The following is a 17,773-nucleotide window of genomic DNA, read 5'->3' on the forward strand; positions in this document are numbered from 1 at the left end:
TGTTAGTCTTCAAAAGTAATGATAACAGGTCCATTACCAAATATAATTCCTTGGAATTTTTTAGTACTGGGAAGATACAATCATGCTTTGAATGTATCAGCGCGCGCTTTACTAAAGGGAAGTTTGGTTTGAGAGTGCTTTGCATTTCTCAGACTTTCGCCGTGTCTTGACGCAAAAAATGTGTCATTTTTGATTCAGGGAATGTGTTTTCAATTGAAAGTTTGGTAGATTATATTTCTTTTTGAGTTAATAGTTGGCTGTAGTTTCTCGTGAGCTAACAGATTCAGATTTAGTATGGAACGGAGAGGAAGCTAGGTGGCCTATGTTGGTCCTGGCAATGGCGGTCTATCAGTTGACCCAACACGTTTTGCTAAAACGTTGACAGATGAAAATTCAATCACATGTTGAAGTAATGAACTCCATTCTTTGATGATTCGATAGGAAAGTCGATAGTCAACTGACAAGTAATTTAATCCTGACCTTAAAATGTCGTTATTTAGATATGAAGTGAGCCAGTCAATTAGAGGTGGTATGATAACAAATCTTTCGAGCTTATTGATAAGATATATATGGTTGACCCTATCAAAAGCTTTTGAGAAATCAAGGTAAATGACGTCAACGTTCCCCTTGTGATCGAGGATGCGTGTCCATCTGTCTACCTCAGTCAGCAGGTTGGTCATACAAGAGTGACCCTTCCTGAAACCATGCTTTCGGGGTGATAAGTTTAAGGATAATAAGTAGTCATGCATACCATCGCATATCAGGGACTCTATAATTTTTGGAAGTATTGAGAGAAGAAGTTTGTGCTGATTATCTCGTTCAGAAGGACGATGAAATCTCCACGACAAACCATTCAGCTTAGAGAACAACCTAGAATTGACTTCTAGGCACCAACCTCGAGCCCATCTAACTAATTTGTGTAAGTCAGCTTGGAGATGACAACGATCAACCTCACTTCTTATTGTCCTACAGATTTTTAAATAATCCGCAGATAATAATTTTGACGACTTTAGCAATAGCGTTAATTCGTTAACGTAGAAAAGTAGTTGACCTAAGATGTTGCCTTGGGGTACAATACTTTTGACCGGCTTCCATTCGGATGGTTTTTCACTGACCCTCACTCTTTGTCTGCGGTCACCTAAGAAGTTTCCTATCGATTCCTGTACAGCACCTGTTATTCCAAAGCTCGAAAGCTTCTGCATAAGGCCTAAGTGTGAAACCTTGTCAGACGCTTTGCTAAGATCTATGGATACCACATCGACAGACAGACAGTTATCTAAGGCAGCTGTTCAATCATCTCTTGCAATAAGCAAGTTAGTCAAGCATTAACGCTTGTTACGAGACCCGTGTCGCTCGGTAGTTAACAGATTTTACGAATCTATGTGACCTAGTAACTTAACCCGAATTATATTTTCAAGTAACTTAACGACTATGCTGATTAGGCTGACAGGTCGGTAGCGTCTTTCCAATCTCTAAGGAGTTGAGCGAGTGAAAGGGTCATGTTGAAGAGCGTCACGAGTGTTCTTGAAATAATGTCCGCAAGCGATGACAGCAAACGTGGATGTAACCCATCAGGGCCTCATGTCTTACAAGTTTTGAGGCTAGCTGTCAATGGAAGAACAGTTTTCTCACTCACATGTACAGATGCTATGGCTAATATCTCGGTTTGATTGGTACAAATAGTTGTAACACTACACGTAATGTAGACTTCACTAAAATAGTTTGAAAGAGTCTTAGTTTTTACTAGATCTGATTCAGCTATTAAATCATAATTTTCGTGTAACAGTAACGCAGAAATACCATCAATACGTTTCGTTCACAGTTTAACGTACGAAAACAATCAATTCGGACCAGTACGGCTATCACGTGCCAATTGTCGCTCGTAAGTGATACGGGATCTAGCTATGGTCTTTTTACATATATTCCGGATTTTTATATTCGCACTTAAATGATGCCTGTCCTGTTGACAAGAATAAATCCCAGAAGTGTTTCCTACGCTTCAACAGCTTCCGGGTTTCCTTATTAATCCATGGAGGGCAATGTGATAGCTTGCGTGCTGACCATGGGATAAACGGTTGAGTTACGGATTCGAACGTAGACTTAAACCTATTCCATAAATCATCGATCGATCCATCAGCATCGACCGGCCAGTCAATCGAGATAGCACAGTCTCTGACTGCCGGAATATTAGCTCTCCATATATTAGGACGGGGTGGAGCAGATGCGAATTCTATACCATGTATCCGGAACTTAAAGGAAAGTACGACATGGTCACTATTCACCAGTGGGGGAAGGTGTTGAATGTCGACGATATCTTCACAGTGGTGTGTGAGAACAAGGTCTATTAATGACGGATCATGTTCCAAGTCAATATGTGCCGGTTTTACGATACATTGTACAAGTGCACACTGCATAATTGTTGATAGAAGGTCGCTATCGAAACCCCCACCTGGAGCTGTGAGCTCTATCCAGTTGATATGTGGTGCGTTGAAGTTTCCAATGATGAGAAACCATTCTTCCTTACTCCAAGAACAAATGTGTCTTAAGATAAAGTCGTCAGCGAGACAACACGGATTACGACATATTCCTCCTACAGTCACTAATTCGTTTCTAGACCTAATTGTACAACGTGCTACCTCACATGAACCTCTAGCATATGCCTCCGATATGATCGAATGTATGCGAAAGTTATCCTAACATATAACGTTCTACCCCCTCCCTTGCGACTTAAAACTCTATCACTTCTGATACAGATGTAGCTTGAAATGATGAGAGAACAGTCTTTATCTACGGTGAGCCAAGTTTCTGTGGCAACAATTATATCGGGATTTAATTCATCCATCATGAAACTTAGCCCAGACATTTTATTTCTACGACTACGGGCATTCGCGCAGCACACGTTTAAGGTGTTCTGAGAACCATACGTTCCATCAATACAAGTCTTGGAAGCATTGGCCTTCGAGATTTGAATGCCCGAAAACCATTAATCATGGGGTCCGTTTTGCCATTCAGCTTTCGAGTTCTTAACTCTGTAAAAGCATTCTTCCACATGATTCGATCCTCAAGCGGACAATCTGGTGGCGAGCTTTGTGTGTGTCATACAATATTACGTCTCATTCTTCAGAACTCCTGAGTACTAACGTCAAGACCTTTCTCTGTTGGGTCTTGCCTCCGACCCGATGGCCGAGTCTTATTACATTCGTGATATGTGCCCCTTAAACCTCATCAAGCAGTACATTTCTCATGACAGATTCTACTAACTGCAGATAGCGTGTGTGTCTTTTAGCAGGGTCATCGGCTTTCAACTCTTCTACAATTGAGACCATTCAGATAATTTCTCCAGGCCCTTTTGAAGTTTTGAGCTATCACCCTTACTTCTTATCGCCCTCCATATCTTAACATCGTCAGCACATAGTAAGACCGATGATGGTAGGAGACGAGGAAGGTCATTTACCTATAAGAGGAATAACACTGGCCCTAAAACTGTACCATGAGGCACTCGGCTAAGCACAGTTTTCCAGCTATAAAAGTTGGAGTTAATAATAATATATTCTGAAGATAATAATTACAGAATTCACACTAGTTTACAGACATGATCAATCTGATATAAATAACCACATTATATGTAGAGAGTACCAATAGACTGGAAAAAAGGACTTCTGATCAAGATACCAAAGAAATGCGATCTCAGCAAGTGCGACAACTACAGGGGCATCACTCTTCTCTCAATACCAGGAAATGTCTTCAACAGAGTATTGTTAAACAGGATGAAGGATTCCGTGGACGCACAACTTCGAGATCAACAGGCTGGATTCCGTAAGGATAGATCGTGCACAGACCAAATCGCAACTCTACGTATCATTGTGGAACAACCAATCGAATGGAACTCACCACTCTACATCAACTTCATCGACTACGAGAAAGCATTTGATAACGTGGACAGGACAACACTATGGAGGCTTCTTCGACACTACGGCGTGCCTGAGAAGATAGTCAATATCATACGGAACTCCTATGATGGACTAAACTGCCAAATCGTCCACGGAGGACAACTCACCGACTCGTTTGAAGTAAAGACCGGTGTTAGACAAGGTTACTTACTCTCACCCTTTCTCCTCCTCCTGGCGATCGACTGGATCATGAAGACGTCAACGACTGGAGGAAAGCACGGGATACAGTGGACAGGCAGGATGCAGCTTGACGATCTAGACTTCGCGGATGATCTGGCTCTTCTATCACAAACGCAACAACAAATGCAGGAGAAAACGACCAGTGTAGCAGCAGCCTCAGCAGCAGTAGGTCTCAATATAAACAAAGGGAAAAGCAAGACTCTCCGATACAATACAATATGCACCAATCAAATTACACTTGACGGAGAAGCTTTGGAAGATGTGGAAATCTTTACATATCTGGGCAGCATCATTGATGAACACGGTGGATCTGATGCAGATGTGAGGGCGCGGATCGGCAAGGCAAGAGCAGCATACCTACAACTGAAAAACATCTGGAGCTCAAAACAATTGTCAACCAACACCAAGGTTAGAATTTTCAATACAAATGTCAAAACAGTTCTATTGTATGGGGCGGAGACGTGGAGAACTACGAAAGCCATTATCCAGAAGATACAAGTGTTTATTAACAGTTGTCTACGCAAGATACTTCGGATCATATGGCCAGACACTATCAGCAACAAGTTACTGTGGGAGACAACAAACCAGATTCCAGCGGAGGAAGAAATCAGGAAGAAGCTCTGGAAGTGGATTGGGCATACCTTGAGGAAATCACCCAATTGTGTCACAAGACAAGCCCTCACATGGAATCCTGAAGGTCGAAGGAGAAGAGGAAGACCAAAGAACACATTACGCCGAGAAATAGAGACAGACATGAGAAGAATGAACAAGAACTGGATACAACTAGAAAAGAAGGCCCAGGACAGAGTGGATTGGAGAATGCTGGTCGGCGGCCTATGCTCCATTGGGAGTAACAGGCGTAAGTAAGTAAGTAAGTATATGTAGAGGACAAACATGTGATATTAGATTGTTTTATGTTTGCTAGTTCAGTAATTGTTAAGTAGTTTATTTTTGACATGTATCACGGCAATCCAATGCATCAGCGGGGAACTTTTAATTTTTTCTTAAGTGGATAGACTGATGATTTATGAACGGTGCTCTATAAGGCTATTTCCAGTGCCAGAACGAATTATTGATAATTATCTACAACTAGGGAAAGTAAAATTAAAACAGAGAGTACGGAACAGCAAAACATAGATTGCCTGTCAGGTTTACCACTGTTCATGTTAGATATTATTCAAATAAGTTAAGGTTCTCAGGTTGCTAGATACGGAAGCCCTCTAAGCGAAAGATTCTTCTATTTGGTCCGGAACCATTCGAAACATCATGTGAATCAAGATAACTATACGTTTTACCGGGCGATAAGTAGCGTGTTGAACTATCCTCCTCTAGTTTTGATCTCATGATTATCTTAATTTGGGGTATGTGTCATTTCTAGTTGTTTGTGCTTGTTCTCGTTACCAGCTGTAAGTACATCATGAGCGCTTTCGGGTCTACTCTCTTTTCCAGCCCTTCTCACTGATGTCAGTCTGCACCCTCCCATAGTACACGAAGTACTTTCCAGATAGACACAAGGGGCTAAGCCATGTCCCATAGAAAAAAAGCGAATAGGCCATAAGCCTTCTGTCCTTACTACACAAATCTGAATCTGAAACCTGCTAAGCAAAGTTGAAGGTTGAAGCCAACCCATAACTTAGAGGGACATTCTAGTGTCGCGTTACATTCTGTAAGTTGTTTGATATTGTGGTTACACTTCGTATTATGTTTTGATCCAATGGGAGCGGTTTGAATCCCGTCTCAAAATAGATTCAGATCTGTGTGGTCAGGACAGAGTACCCACGGCATATGCTACTCCTTTCCTAGTACGTTTCTGTATATGGTCTCTCGAATGAGTCAATTGAAGGTGCGGACGCCACTGCTTCATGTAACAGGTCCCAATAACTAGTGACTCAGTTTCCGCTTCAATTTGGAAAGGACAGGAGGCCTGTGTTAAGTGGCTCTAATGGTTGTGGACGGAATAAAATAGGCTTCCGCTTAACGGGCTACCGTCTTTGGTAGCAATAGATCACTTCAGTCAGGAACCTAGGTATATTAACGATAATAGAAAAAAGAAGAAGTTGGTAAATCATAAAATGTTATCCCTAGTCTTTAGGAATAAGTATTATTTATTATTTAAACACATAAATATTGGTGCAAAGAGGCACCAAATACATATGCGCCACACAAATCAAATGAGGTTTGTGTGAGGGCTGTGATACTGACCGGGCGCCCAAACCGAAGCAGGTGGTTTTCTTGGGGGGCCACACTCGGAGCCTTTGACCTAAAGATCTGATCCACAAGGCAGTGGAGCATCGTGAGGAGATGCAGTCCCAAGGTACTCGGTGATCAATAATTGGTTCATACGTCATTTGTTTCCCCAGGATCCTTGAGCCCATGTGCACCATTGGTTTGGAATCAAGGTTTCCGAACTCCCCTAGATGAACTTTCCGTACCCACCAACCCGGTTAAAACGCCGAACATTCGCATTTCGTCCTCTCAATTTCGTAAACAACACTCCCGCCACGAGAAGGCAGTAAGTAGGATTTCCTTGGCAGAGGCTATATATGCGTGGCCATGTGAGAGCATTTGGAGGGAGAGAGCGGACTCTCCCCAATCTCAGCCACGTGCATACAACTACTTCCAGAGAAGTCCTACTCACTGCCTTCTCGTTGTGTCGTCTAGGAAATTGAGAGGACGAAAAGCGAATGTCCGGTGCTTTAACCGGGTTGGTGGATATGAAGGATCCAATTAGGGGAGTTGGAAAACCTTATTGTTATTGTGTGGCGCATATGTATTTGGTTCCCCTTTGTACCGATGTTTATGTGTTCAAATAAAATAAATAAATAAACTGGGCTCTTCAGACATGCATAATTTCTTAGTCAGCCACTTGGTGGCTGTGGCAAGAACCTCTTCTATAACAAAGATCCTAATGTTTCCAAACTTTTTAAATATGGGCCGACAGAAATTTATGAACAAGACATTAGTATTTTAATGAAAAAGTGTGAGGTACAGATTTTACTCTCAACAAAGTATTTAATAGGGGCATTATGAATTCATGGCTAACGATCTTGATAGCTAAACACTTACATGATAGGTACGTCACTAATAGCTACTCACATACGCTCATGGTTGACTAATGATGATAAATAATGACTACTTACTTACTTACTTTCGCCTGTTACTCCCAATGGAGCATAGGCCGCCGACCAGCATTCTCCAACCCACTCTGTCCTGGGCCTTCTTTTCTAGTTGTATCCAGTTCTTGTTCATTCTTCTCATGTCTGTCTCTATTTCTCGGCGTAATGTGTTCTTTGGTCTTCCTCTTCTCCTTTGACCTTCAGGATTCCATGTGAGGGCTTGTCTTGTGACGCAATCGGGTGATTTCCTCAAAGTGTGCCCTATCCACTTCCAGCGCCTCCTCCTGATTTCTTCCTCCGCTGGAATCTGGTTTGTTGTCTCCCACAGTAACTTGTTGCTGATAGTGTCTGGCCATATGATCCGAAGTATCTTGCGTAGACAACTGTTAATAAACACTTGTATCTTCTGGATAATGGCTTTCGTAGTTCTCCACGTCTCCGCCCCATACAATAGAACTGTTTTGACATTTGTATTGAAAATTCTAACCTTGGTGTTGGTTGACAATTGTTTTGAGCTCCAGATGTTTTTCAGTTGTAAGTATGCTGCTCTTGCTTTGCCGATCCTCGCCCTCACATCTGCATCTGATCCACCGTGTTCATCAATGATGCTGCCCAGATATGTAAAGGTTTCCACATCTTCCAAAGCTTCTCCGTCAAGTGTAATTTGATTGGTGCATATTGTGTTGCATCGGAGAGTCTTGCTTTTCCCTTTGTTTATATTGAGACCTACTGCTGCTGAGGCTGCTGCTACACTGGTCGTTTTCTCCTGCATTTGTTGTTGCGTTTGTGATAGAAGAGCCAGATCATCCGCGAAGTCTAGATCGTCAAGTTGCATCCTGCCTGTCCACTGTATCCCGTGCTTTCCTCCAGTCGTTGACGTCTTCATGATCCAGTCTATTACCAGGAGAAAGAGAAACGGTGAGAGTAGGCAACCTTGCCTTACACCAGTCTTTACTTCAAACGAGTCGGTGAGTTGTCCTCCGTGGACGATTTGGCAGTTTAGTCCATCATAGGAGTTCCGTATGATATTGACTATTTTCTCAGGCACGCCGTAGTGTCGAAGAAGCCTCCATAGTGTTGTCCTGTCCACGTTATCAAATGCCTTCTCGTAGTCGATGAAGTTGATGTAGAGTGATGAATTCCATTCGATTGATTGTTCCACAATGATACGTAGAGTTGCGATTTGGTCTGTGCACGATCTATCCTTACGAAATCCAGCTTGTTGATCTCGAAGTTGGGCGTCTACGGAATCCTTCATCCTGTTTAACAATACTCTGTTGAAGACTTTCCCTGGTATTGAGAGAAGAGTGATGCCCCTGTAGTTGTCGCACTTGCTAAGATCACCTTTCTTTGGTACTTTGATCAGAAGTCCTTCCTTCCAGTCTGTTGGTACTTGTTCTTCGTTCCAAATCTTACTGAAGAGGATGTGTAGTATCTTGGCAGTTGCTGCTACATTTGCTTTCAGTGCCTCTGCCGGGATGTTGTCTGGTCCCGCTGCTTTGCCGATCTTGATTTGTCTAATGGCCATGCTGATCTCTTCAATTGTTGGTGGGCCAATATCGATTGGGAGGTCTGTGGGTGCTGCTTCGATGTTGGGTGGGTTCAGTGGAGCTGGTCGATTCAAGAGTTCTTTGAAGTGTTCTACCCACCTGTTTCGTTGTTCTTCAATGTCGGTGATTACTTTGCCTTCCTTGCTTTTCACTGGTCTTTCTGGTTTACGGTAATCTCCAGCAAGTTTCAAATAATGACTAAATGTACCTATATCACTGAGAGGGAGTAATTTCATAAAGCGATCTACCGTTTTCGCCTATCTCAGCACTTATTCCAGGCTTATCTTCGTCAACATTGTGTTTTAGTGACTGAATGTTATTAACCAAATGCTCTGCACCGTATGTTTATGTTCCCAATAGTTGTCCATCAACCGGGAAGTTTACACTTCTCAACATGACTTAAAATGACAGCCAGTAATGTTACAAACCGGTCCCACCCTTTTCTGTTTGTACTTAACCTCTTCACCTGTTTTTTAGCCAGCATCGTACGTCAAGATAGGCAGTGATTAGGTGTATGAAATGTCTGTTTTAGCTAACTTGGTCGATAAATTTCATTTGCTTGACCAACCGATTTATCGTATGAACTTCATATTCATATCACATCTCAGCGTTCATCTCTATACTTCCACCATACTCGAGTAACCTAAAGGATATATCTCATCATACACTAGTAATCCACATGTATTTTACCTTCAAGCCATTAGTTAACGTAATAAAAGCTGTCTACAATGTAACTTGTTTTCATTATTTCTAGTAATAATTGTGATTTTATTGAATTTAATTTCAATCTTATTTATAAATTGTTTCCATTAACTCTTACTACTGTCCTACTTAATTCCAGGTTGTTACGTCACAATCTCTTGTTTTATCAGTTGTTTAAAATATGTCGTTAGCTGATGAACTTTTAGCTGATCTTGAAGGAGCTGAAACATCTGAAGAATTAATAACTGACTCAAATTTACATGAAGTAGAAGATGTTACTATGTTAAGTGTAAACAAATCAGACGATTTTCAGTCCAATGGATCAGTTTCAGGATTTAAAAATGTATTTAAAACTGCCTCTTCATTTGCTGATGCTCCGATAACGGCTTATGCCAAGTTAAGAAATAGTGATAGAGTAAGTATTTGCTATGAAAGAAAAATAAATGATTGTTCTATTCGGCTCATTGTAATTTTCTCTGTGATCATGGATAGAAACTCTATCATAGTTTCATAACTTGTTATTCCAGTAATAAATTAGCTGACAAAAGTATGGGAAAATAATTATTTGTTTATTTATTTAAACACATAAATATTGGTACAATAAAGCATAAGATAAATATGCTTCTCACAAACCTCGTTTGATTTGTGTGAGGGCTGTGATACTGCCCAGGTGCCCAGACTGAAGCAGGTGGTTTTCTTAGGAGGCCACACCCCGAGCCTTTGACCGGAAGATCTGATCCACAAGGCAGTGAAGCATCGTGAGGAGATGCAGTCCCATGGTAGCCGGTGACCAACAACAGGTTCATACGCCATTTGTTCCTTCAGGATACTGGAGCCCATGTGCACCATTGGTTTGGAATCAGGGTTTTCCAACTCCCCTAGGTGAATTTTCCGTGTCCACCAACCCGGTTAGTGAGCCGGACATTCGCATTTCGTCCTCTCAATTTCGTGAACAACACCGGTGCCACGAGAAGTGAGTGAGTAGGACTTCCCTGGTAGAGGCTATATATTCGCGTGGCCATGTGAGAGCGTTTTGAGAGAGAGAGAGAGAGAGAGAGCGGAGTCTCCCCACTCTCGACCGTACCAGGGCATTTGGGGGCATGGGAAAATAATATAGTATTCACTTTAAATTGCTCTTATGTTTTTAATTCAGATACCGAATTTTTAACTATTAGAGCCTACTACAATTCTCACAATTTTTTAAATTCAGTATCTGTCAAAGGTGTAGTTTAGTTTGGTTGCTAAACTAGTATACAGTTTCTGAAAAGTGTCTATAATCTGAGCATTTAATTGTCAAGGCAGGAAATTCGGGTACAATAGAAGATTTAAAGTGATCATACAGAAATACAATATCAAGTTATAAGGTCTGCTGATATGAGTTATTGCAAAATTAGACCTTGGGACTCCCTCTACTTATGTTACTGTACGATGACTATCTGTTGTTTAACAACTGAATTTGATTTAGTGCCTGTCAATTAAATATGCGGAGTGAACTCTTTGGGTTGTAAGTCATGGAAATAACCAAAATATCTGAAAATTAATGAGGTATTCAAGATTGTGTGAAGATTACGGATTGAAGGAAACAACTCTTTCCAAACAGATCAAATGTTTCAATGTTTATTCATTTTATTTAAACACATAAATATTGGTACAAGGAAGCACCAGATAAATATGCGCCTCACAAATCTCATTCGATTTGTGTGAGGGCTGTGATACTGCCCAGATGCCCAGACTGAAGCAGGTGGTTTTCTTAGGGGGCCACACCCGGTAGCCGGTAGCCGGTGACCAACAATAGGTTCATACGCCATTCGTTCCATCAGGATACTGGAGCCCATGTGCACCATTGGTTCGGAATCAGGGTTTCCCAACTCCCCTAGGTGAATTTTCCGTATCCACCAACCCGGTTAAAGCGCCGGACATTCGCTTTTCGTCCTCTCACTTTCGTAAACAACAGTAGTGCCACGAGAAGGCAGTGAGTAGAACTTTCCTGGCAGAGGCTATATACACGTGGCCATGTGAGAGCATTTTGAGAGGGAGAGCGGACTCTCCCCACTCTCGGCCATAACAGGGCATTTGGGGGCAAATGTTTCAATGAGGTACACGAAGACAGTAAGTATAATAGAAAACTAGATTGACTCTCAACTCTCTGTTTATCAATACACCGAAAGTATGTTGTCTTTTGTCTTTTCATATACCCAATTCGCTGTAAAGATAAGTCATGATGAATAGTATTTCTAAACGTTATCTGGACATAGTTTTAGCAAAGGATGACTAGAGAAAATAGTTTAAGACCCTGGCTTCTAAGAATATTTTGGGCAATAAGCATATGAATGGGGGGAAGTGTATTGTCACAAATGGGGAGCATTATAAGGGGAATAGGATTAACAAACTCCAAATTTTGTAAAATAAAGTTTTTTAAACCTGGTTTCACATTTTTATTAGGTAGACTAAGATCATCGCCTCTAAATTTTATTCAACCACTTCTAGGATTCGCGTAAAATGAACATTATGAATCCAATGGTCTTGAGTGCTGTTAGAGGTTCGAGGGCAGTTATCACTTTCCGGTTGCCCACGCCGTGGAAGGGTTCTTCTGGAGGTACCTGAAAAGAAAATTGGGTTAGAAGTGGTCTTAATGACCTGAGAGCGTGACCGCAATGCCCAAGGGACAACTACTTGAGGTCGGTCACACACGACCATTTTGTGGGTAGTTTTTGTGTTAGCTCCGTACTTACCGCCGCAGACGGATATCCGTGGGATAAGGCGAGATGTGCATTTTTAGGGTCGACCTTTTCTAACCCCACCCCTTCTTGTGGGAAGGCAGAATCGCTGTTATGCTGGTTGTCTGAAGGAAACACCTTACTGCTGTCACACTTCTGTACAGTCAGCAGTACGACTTCGCCTTCGGACATTGGGTTTACTGCTTTCGGTCTTACCGCTCTTCAACCGACTTGTCTGGCATAGCAGGACCTTGAGGAGCGATTGTTCCAGCCAGTATATCTCGATTGGTTTATCACGATAGGCAAGCCCGATGACCACGTCAAGGTAGCAGCAACGGTCGGGACATTATGAATACTGCTAGGATAAATAGAAATGTGATGTATTCAAGTCCATGATAAATGACAGTTACATGTGTTAAACAAAGATAGTGAGCGAAGGTGACTGGCGTTGTTTGGTTGGATGCACTAATTTCTGTTTTATTTTTTCTAAAGAATTTATGTTCTAGGTGAACAACTCAAGGTATTTGTACTACTTTATTCAATCTCTTATCTTTGTGTAAATAACTTCTATCTCCGGATCTCGACTTTTTCCATAATATTTCATTTCCAGTTAACTAATGTTATGGCGGATCTTGATCGTTTTGCGAAACAAAAGAAACGTGATCGAATTCATGGCCCTGTCGAAGCTGATCCAGAATATCAATGTATTGTCGAAGCTAATAATCTTATGGTGGAAATCGACAATGAAATTAGTAGGTGTCTTCCATAAGGTTTTTTGTTTATTAAAAACTATCTTAGTGGGATGAAAAGGAGAAAGAACACTATGTACAAATAGATTTGCTGGGCTACAAGCCTTAGGTACTCATCATGTCACAAACGCTTATAGTAATATCTTGGTCGAACTGGTGCTGTGGTTAAACATTCATTCGTTGGATTTTGAACCACTAAATCACGAGTATGAGTTCCACCTCAAGAATAACTAAACTACTATTTCATCCACAAGCATTGTAAGCAAAGATGGGTAGTGGCTAGCAGTGGAATCCAGGACGCGCGTTTCGTCCTATTCGGGACTCGTCAGCTGGATGTACCTGCATCTCAGAGTTGATGTTCACTCTGGGATTCGAACCCAGTACCTATCGCTTCAAACGCCATCGCGTTATCCACTATTTCATCCGTCTAACAATTAGTCCACAAATCCGCATACAATTACTGCGTTACATTATTGGTTTATATTATGATTGTTAGACTACTCATTATCAGAGTATCTGCACTAGCAAGATACTTAAACTGTGATTCAAGGTTACTTGATTATAACTGGAGTGATTAAGTGTCATGTATATCCAACAACTCTACTCATCGACTCACAATATTGGCTAACATAGTAGTTTTTAATAGGATCAGGGGTGACTAAATAAAGATTTGGCATCAGTCCGCGAAGTTGTCGAATGTTAATCTAAGCCATGTTGGTAAGTGTGGTTTACGTAGTTGGGATCTTTAGGATCGCCATAACCATTGGTTGGAGACATTGGGTAACACATATCTCGGAATCAGTTCAAATGGTGCGGACACATTGAATGAATAATAATAATAGTACGATATTAATCAGGGATGCTGGAAAGTATGTTTAAAAAACTTTAATACAATTTCCAACATTTACTGTCAATGATTTATTTTAAAATGCAATTGTTCTTTCTCTTTAACTAGATATCATTCATAAATATGTTAGAGATCTGTATTCAATGCGATTCCCTGAACTAGAATCTCTTGTACCAGGTCTTCTGGATTATTTAAAAATTGTACTGGTAAGTTTATTTACTTTTGTGTATGTATGTTATCAATTTAGCCTTTTTATTTGCTCACGAAATGTGGAGTTCGCTTTGCGTCAATCAGATCAATCACCTTTACATTTACCGATAAAACAAATAACCACCAATAAAGACTGAAAATCCGAACTGCCTTTGGTCCACTCAGCTCCTTCTATCTCCATTAACCAAGGACGACACGAAGATACCAGGCCAATTTTCCTTTTGTATTCTATTTATTATGCATGAAAACCTCTCTCATACACACGAACAAATGCAGATGAAGACAGCAAATGTAGCAACAGCCTCTGCATTGATAGGCCTCCACATTCACAAAGGAAAAAGCAAGATTCTCAAATGCAACACGGAGAACACCAACCCAATCACACTTGATGGCGAAACTCTGGAATATGTGGAAACATTCACGTACCTAGGAAGCATCGTTGATAAACAAGGAGGATCGGATGCAGATGTAAAGGCGAGGATTGGCAAAGCAAGGGCAGCATTTCTACAATTGAAGAACATATGGAACTCAAAACAACTGTCAACTAATTTCAAAGTCAGAATCTTCAATACGAACGTCAAGACAGTCAGTTCTACTGTACGGAGGGAGCTGAAACGTGGAGAACTACTACAACCATCGTCAAGAAGGTACAAGTATTTATAAATAGTTGTTTACGCAAAATACTCAACATTCACTAGCCGAATACTATCGGCAACAGCGTTTTATGGGAGAGGAAAACCCAGCTTCCAGCTGAAGAGGAAATTAGGGAAAGACGTTGGAAGTGGATCGGACATACATTAAGGAAATCACCAATGTGCATTACAAGACAATCCCTAACTTGGAATCCGGAAGGGAAACGGAAAAGAGGAGGGCCAAAGAACACATTACGTCGGGAGATTGAAGCAGGTTATTTGTAGTACACAATGAAGTAATAGATAGAAGGCTCTCCATCAAATTCATTAAGTCTATATTCACGTCTTGCTAACAACTTCCAATTAGGACAAAACATAGGTCATATAGGTTTTCTTCCCGGCTATCTCTAATCACCTCAAATGACTACTTAATGAATCATTTATGAATAAATTACTTCATTTCAAATGAGTAATCTATATCATTACTTATTTTTTTTCCTAATTTTCAAAGGTTTTAGGAAATGATATACTTGAACGTTCTAAACAAACAGATCTACTTGCTTCTTTTCTAACTCCAGCAACAATTATGGTTGTATCAGTCACTGCATCAACCACTCAAGGATCATCTTTAACATCAGATCAATTATCACGTATTATTGAAGCATGTACTATGGCAATTGAATTACAAGAAATGCGTGTTACAATGTTAGCTTATGTAGAATCACGTATGTCATTTATTGCTGCAAATACTAGCATTCTAGTAGGTGCATCAACAGCAGCGAAATTAATGGGTAAGAGTAATTGATGCATAGTTTTTCCCTGATTTTTATTTGTTTCAAATGATGTGGAAAATTTGTGTGGATTAAGTTGTTTTTCGGGCTAAAATAATCGCCCCCAAAAGCCCTGGTACGGCCGAGAGTGGGGAGAGTACGCTCTCCCTCTCCAAATGCTCTAACATGGCCACGCATATATAGCATCTGCCAGAGAAGTCCTACTCACTGCCTTCTCGTGGCGGGGGTGTTGTTTACGAAATTGAGAGAACGAAATGCGAATGTCCGGTGCTTTAACCAGGTTGGTGAATACGGAAATTCCACGCAGGGGGGTTTGAAAACCCTGGTTCCGAACCAATGGTGCACATGGGCTCCAGTATCCTGATGGAACAAATGGCGTATGAATCAATCGTTGGTCATCGGCTACATGGGACTGCATCTCCTTACGATGCTCTACTGCTTTGTGGATCAGATCTTTAGGTCAAATGTTCGGGGTGTGGCCCCTCAAGGAAACCACCTGCTACAGTTTGGGCACCTGGGCAGTATCGTAGCCCTCACACAAATCAAATGAGATTTGTGTGGCGCATATATATCTGGTGCCCGTTTGTATTATTTTTTATTTTATTTATTTAAACACATATATATTGGTACAAAAGGGCACCAGGTACATATGCGCCACACTATTTGTGTGTGTGGGCTGTGATACTGCCCGGGTGCCCAAACCGAAGCAGGTGGTTTTCTTAGGGGGCCACACCCCGAGCCTTTGACCAAAAGGTCTGATCCACAAGGCAATGGTGCCCGTTTGTACCAATATTTATGTGTTTGAATAAATAAATAAACTTCAGGTTGCGCGATGGGCTTAATATTTGGACCATCAAAACGTGATCCAGTAGTTTACATGTATAACTTCAGTCAATTCACAATATTGCGCGACCATGTTTCATTGCTTTAGGTAGGTGACTGACTCACGTCTGACGTGGTTGAACTCCACTGGTCTCGACGTTTTAGTAGAACACCGTTGGACTCCAACTCAATAGTATAGAGGTTAACCGTTCGCGCGCAAGGCAGAAGGTCCTGGGTTTGAACCTTGGTGAAGTGGCCCACTGCTGAGGGGTCCTACAGTGGGACAAAACGACTGCTCAGTGGTTTTTTAACGTGGGTCAGCTTCTGATCTCAATAACAAATATTCTATTATTCATCTTTTTTTGTTTAAAAAAATAGGTCATGCTGGTGGTCTAACTGCACTTACTAAAATGCCATCGTGTAATATACTTGTCCTGGGTGCACAAAAACGTCTGTTGTCCGGATTTAGTAACACATCAGTCCTACCACATACGGGATACATTTTCAATTCAGAAATTGTGCAAAAATTACCTCCAGATTTACGGCTTAAAGCTGCTCGTTTGATAGCGAATAAAGTTGCGTTAGCGGCACGAGTAGATTTATTCCATGAATCTCCGGTAGGTTTCTTTTCTTTTTTATAAAATAATGTAGGATACAATAATTGTATCTCTCGTTTTACTTCATTCTAACAATAGTTTTTAACTGTTTCACCTAACTGTTATCACTATTCAACAGATGATGTTGTATTTATTTGATGCTCTAGCTGCCTGTAATAAATGGAAGTTCAAATATTAGTGTAAAATTCCAGTCCATTTGTTCATATGTAATTATAAATGTAATTCTTCAGATTGATTGCGGTGGTTGGGATATGCATTGCGTATGCACTCAATCACCGCCTACCTCGATATGTGATATTAGTTAACGCAGAAGTAGGTTAGAAGGATAGTTGCCCCAGACATCTGCATCGAGATCACCTGGGAGATACTGTTGTAGTGTAGTTTGATTTGTAATTTAAGCTAAACTAATTTTAAAAAAAACTATTTGAACACTTCTGCCTCTCAAACATTAATATGAGTCGGATTTTCAATAGAATAAATGATAATCTGACTTATATACATACTTAGTAATGGTATGATAATAATAATTGCATCAGATCCGTCTAATAAGTTGCATCTACCCATTTAATTAATGTTAAACAAGGCCTAGTCATTCAATTCTTATTATCACGGACGTCAACAATCGACAGAATAGAACTTCATTAAGATGGTGGGTGGAGGCGGTCCACAGCCTGCGTCGTTTCAAGTCTAGTCACCACACCATTCATCTGGATCGCCACATACTTTCTCCAAATGTCATAGTCTGTCTGAAAACCTGCTACCCTAGAAAGAGATTTGGACTCAGCTAATTTCACCACACGTAAAAGACGCTCATACCTCTTCTTGGGCTGGTACGTACGATCCGGAGGACAATGGCCCTCTTTATGTCCACCTCCGTTGCACATCAGACA

The 17,773-nt window shown here is 41.0% G+C and overlaps 1 protein-coding gene across 1 annotated transcript in view; it reads left to right on the forward strand.

The window, feature by feature from the left end:
- Window positions 1-9,614: 9,614 nt before the first annotated feature.
- Smp_163030 (hypothetical protein) overlaps window positions 9,615-17,773 on the forward strand; it is a gene marked incomplete at its 3' end in the record, with an annotated part of 14,475 nt that continues 6,316 nt past the window's right edge. The window contains exons 1-5 of the mRNA XM_018791316.1: window positions 9,615-9,913; window positions 12,826-12,967; window positions 13,920-14,017; window positions 15,165-15,444; window positions 16,645-16,883. Of these exons, the coding sequence (XP_018645528.1) occupies window positions 9,680-9,913; window positions 12,826-12,967; window positions 13,920-14,017; window positions 15,165-15,444; window positions 16,645-16,883 (993 nt within the window). The 5' untranslated portion in view covers window positions 9,615-9,679. The remainder of the gene's footprint in view (window positions 9,914-12,825; window positions 12,968-13,919; window positions 14,018-15,164; window positions 15,445-16,644; window positions 16,884-17,773) is intronic.

The sequence above is a fragment of the Schistosoma mansoni genome (genome assembly GCF_000237925.1).
Source record: "Schistosoma mansoni, WGS project CABG00000000 data, chromosome 3 unplaced supercontig 0105, strain Puerto Rico, whole genome shotgun sequence".
NCBI lineage: Eukaryota > Metazoa > Platyhelminthes > Trematoda > Strigeidida > Schistosomatidae > Schistosoma > Schistosoma mansoni.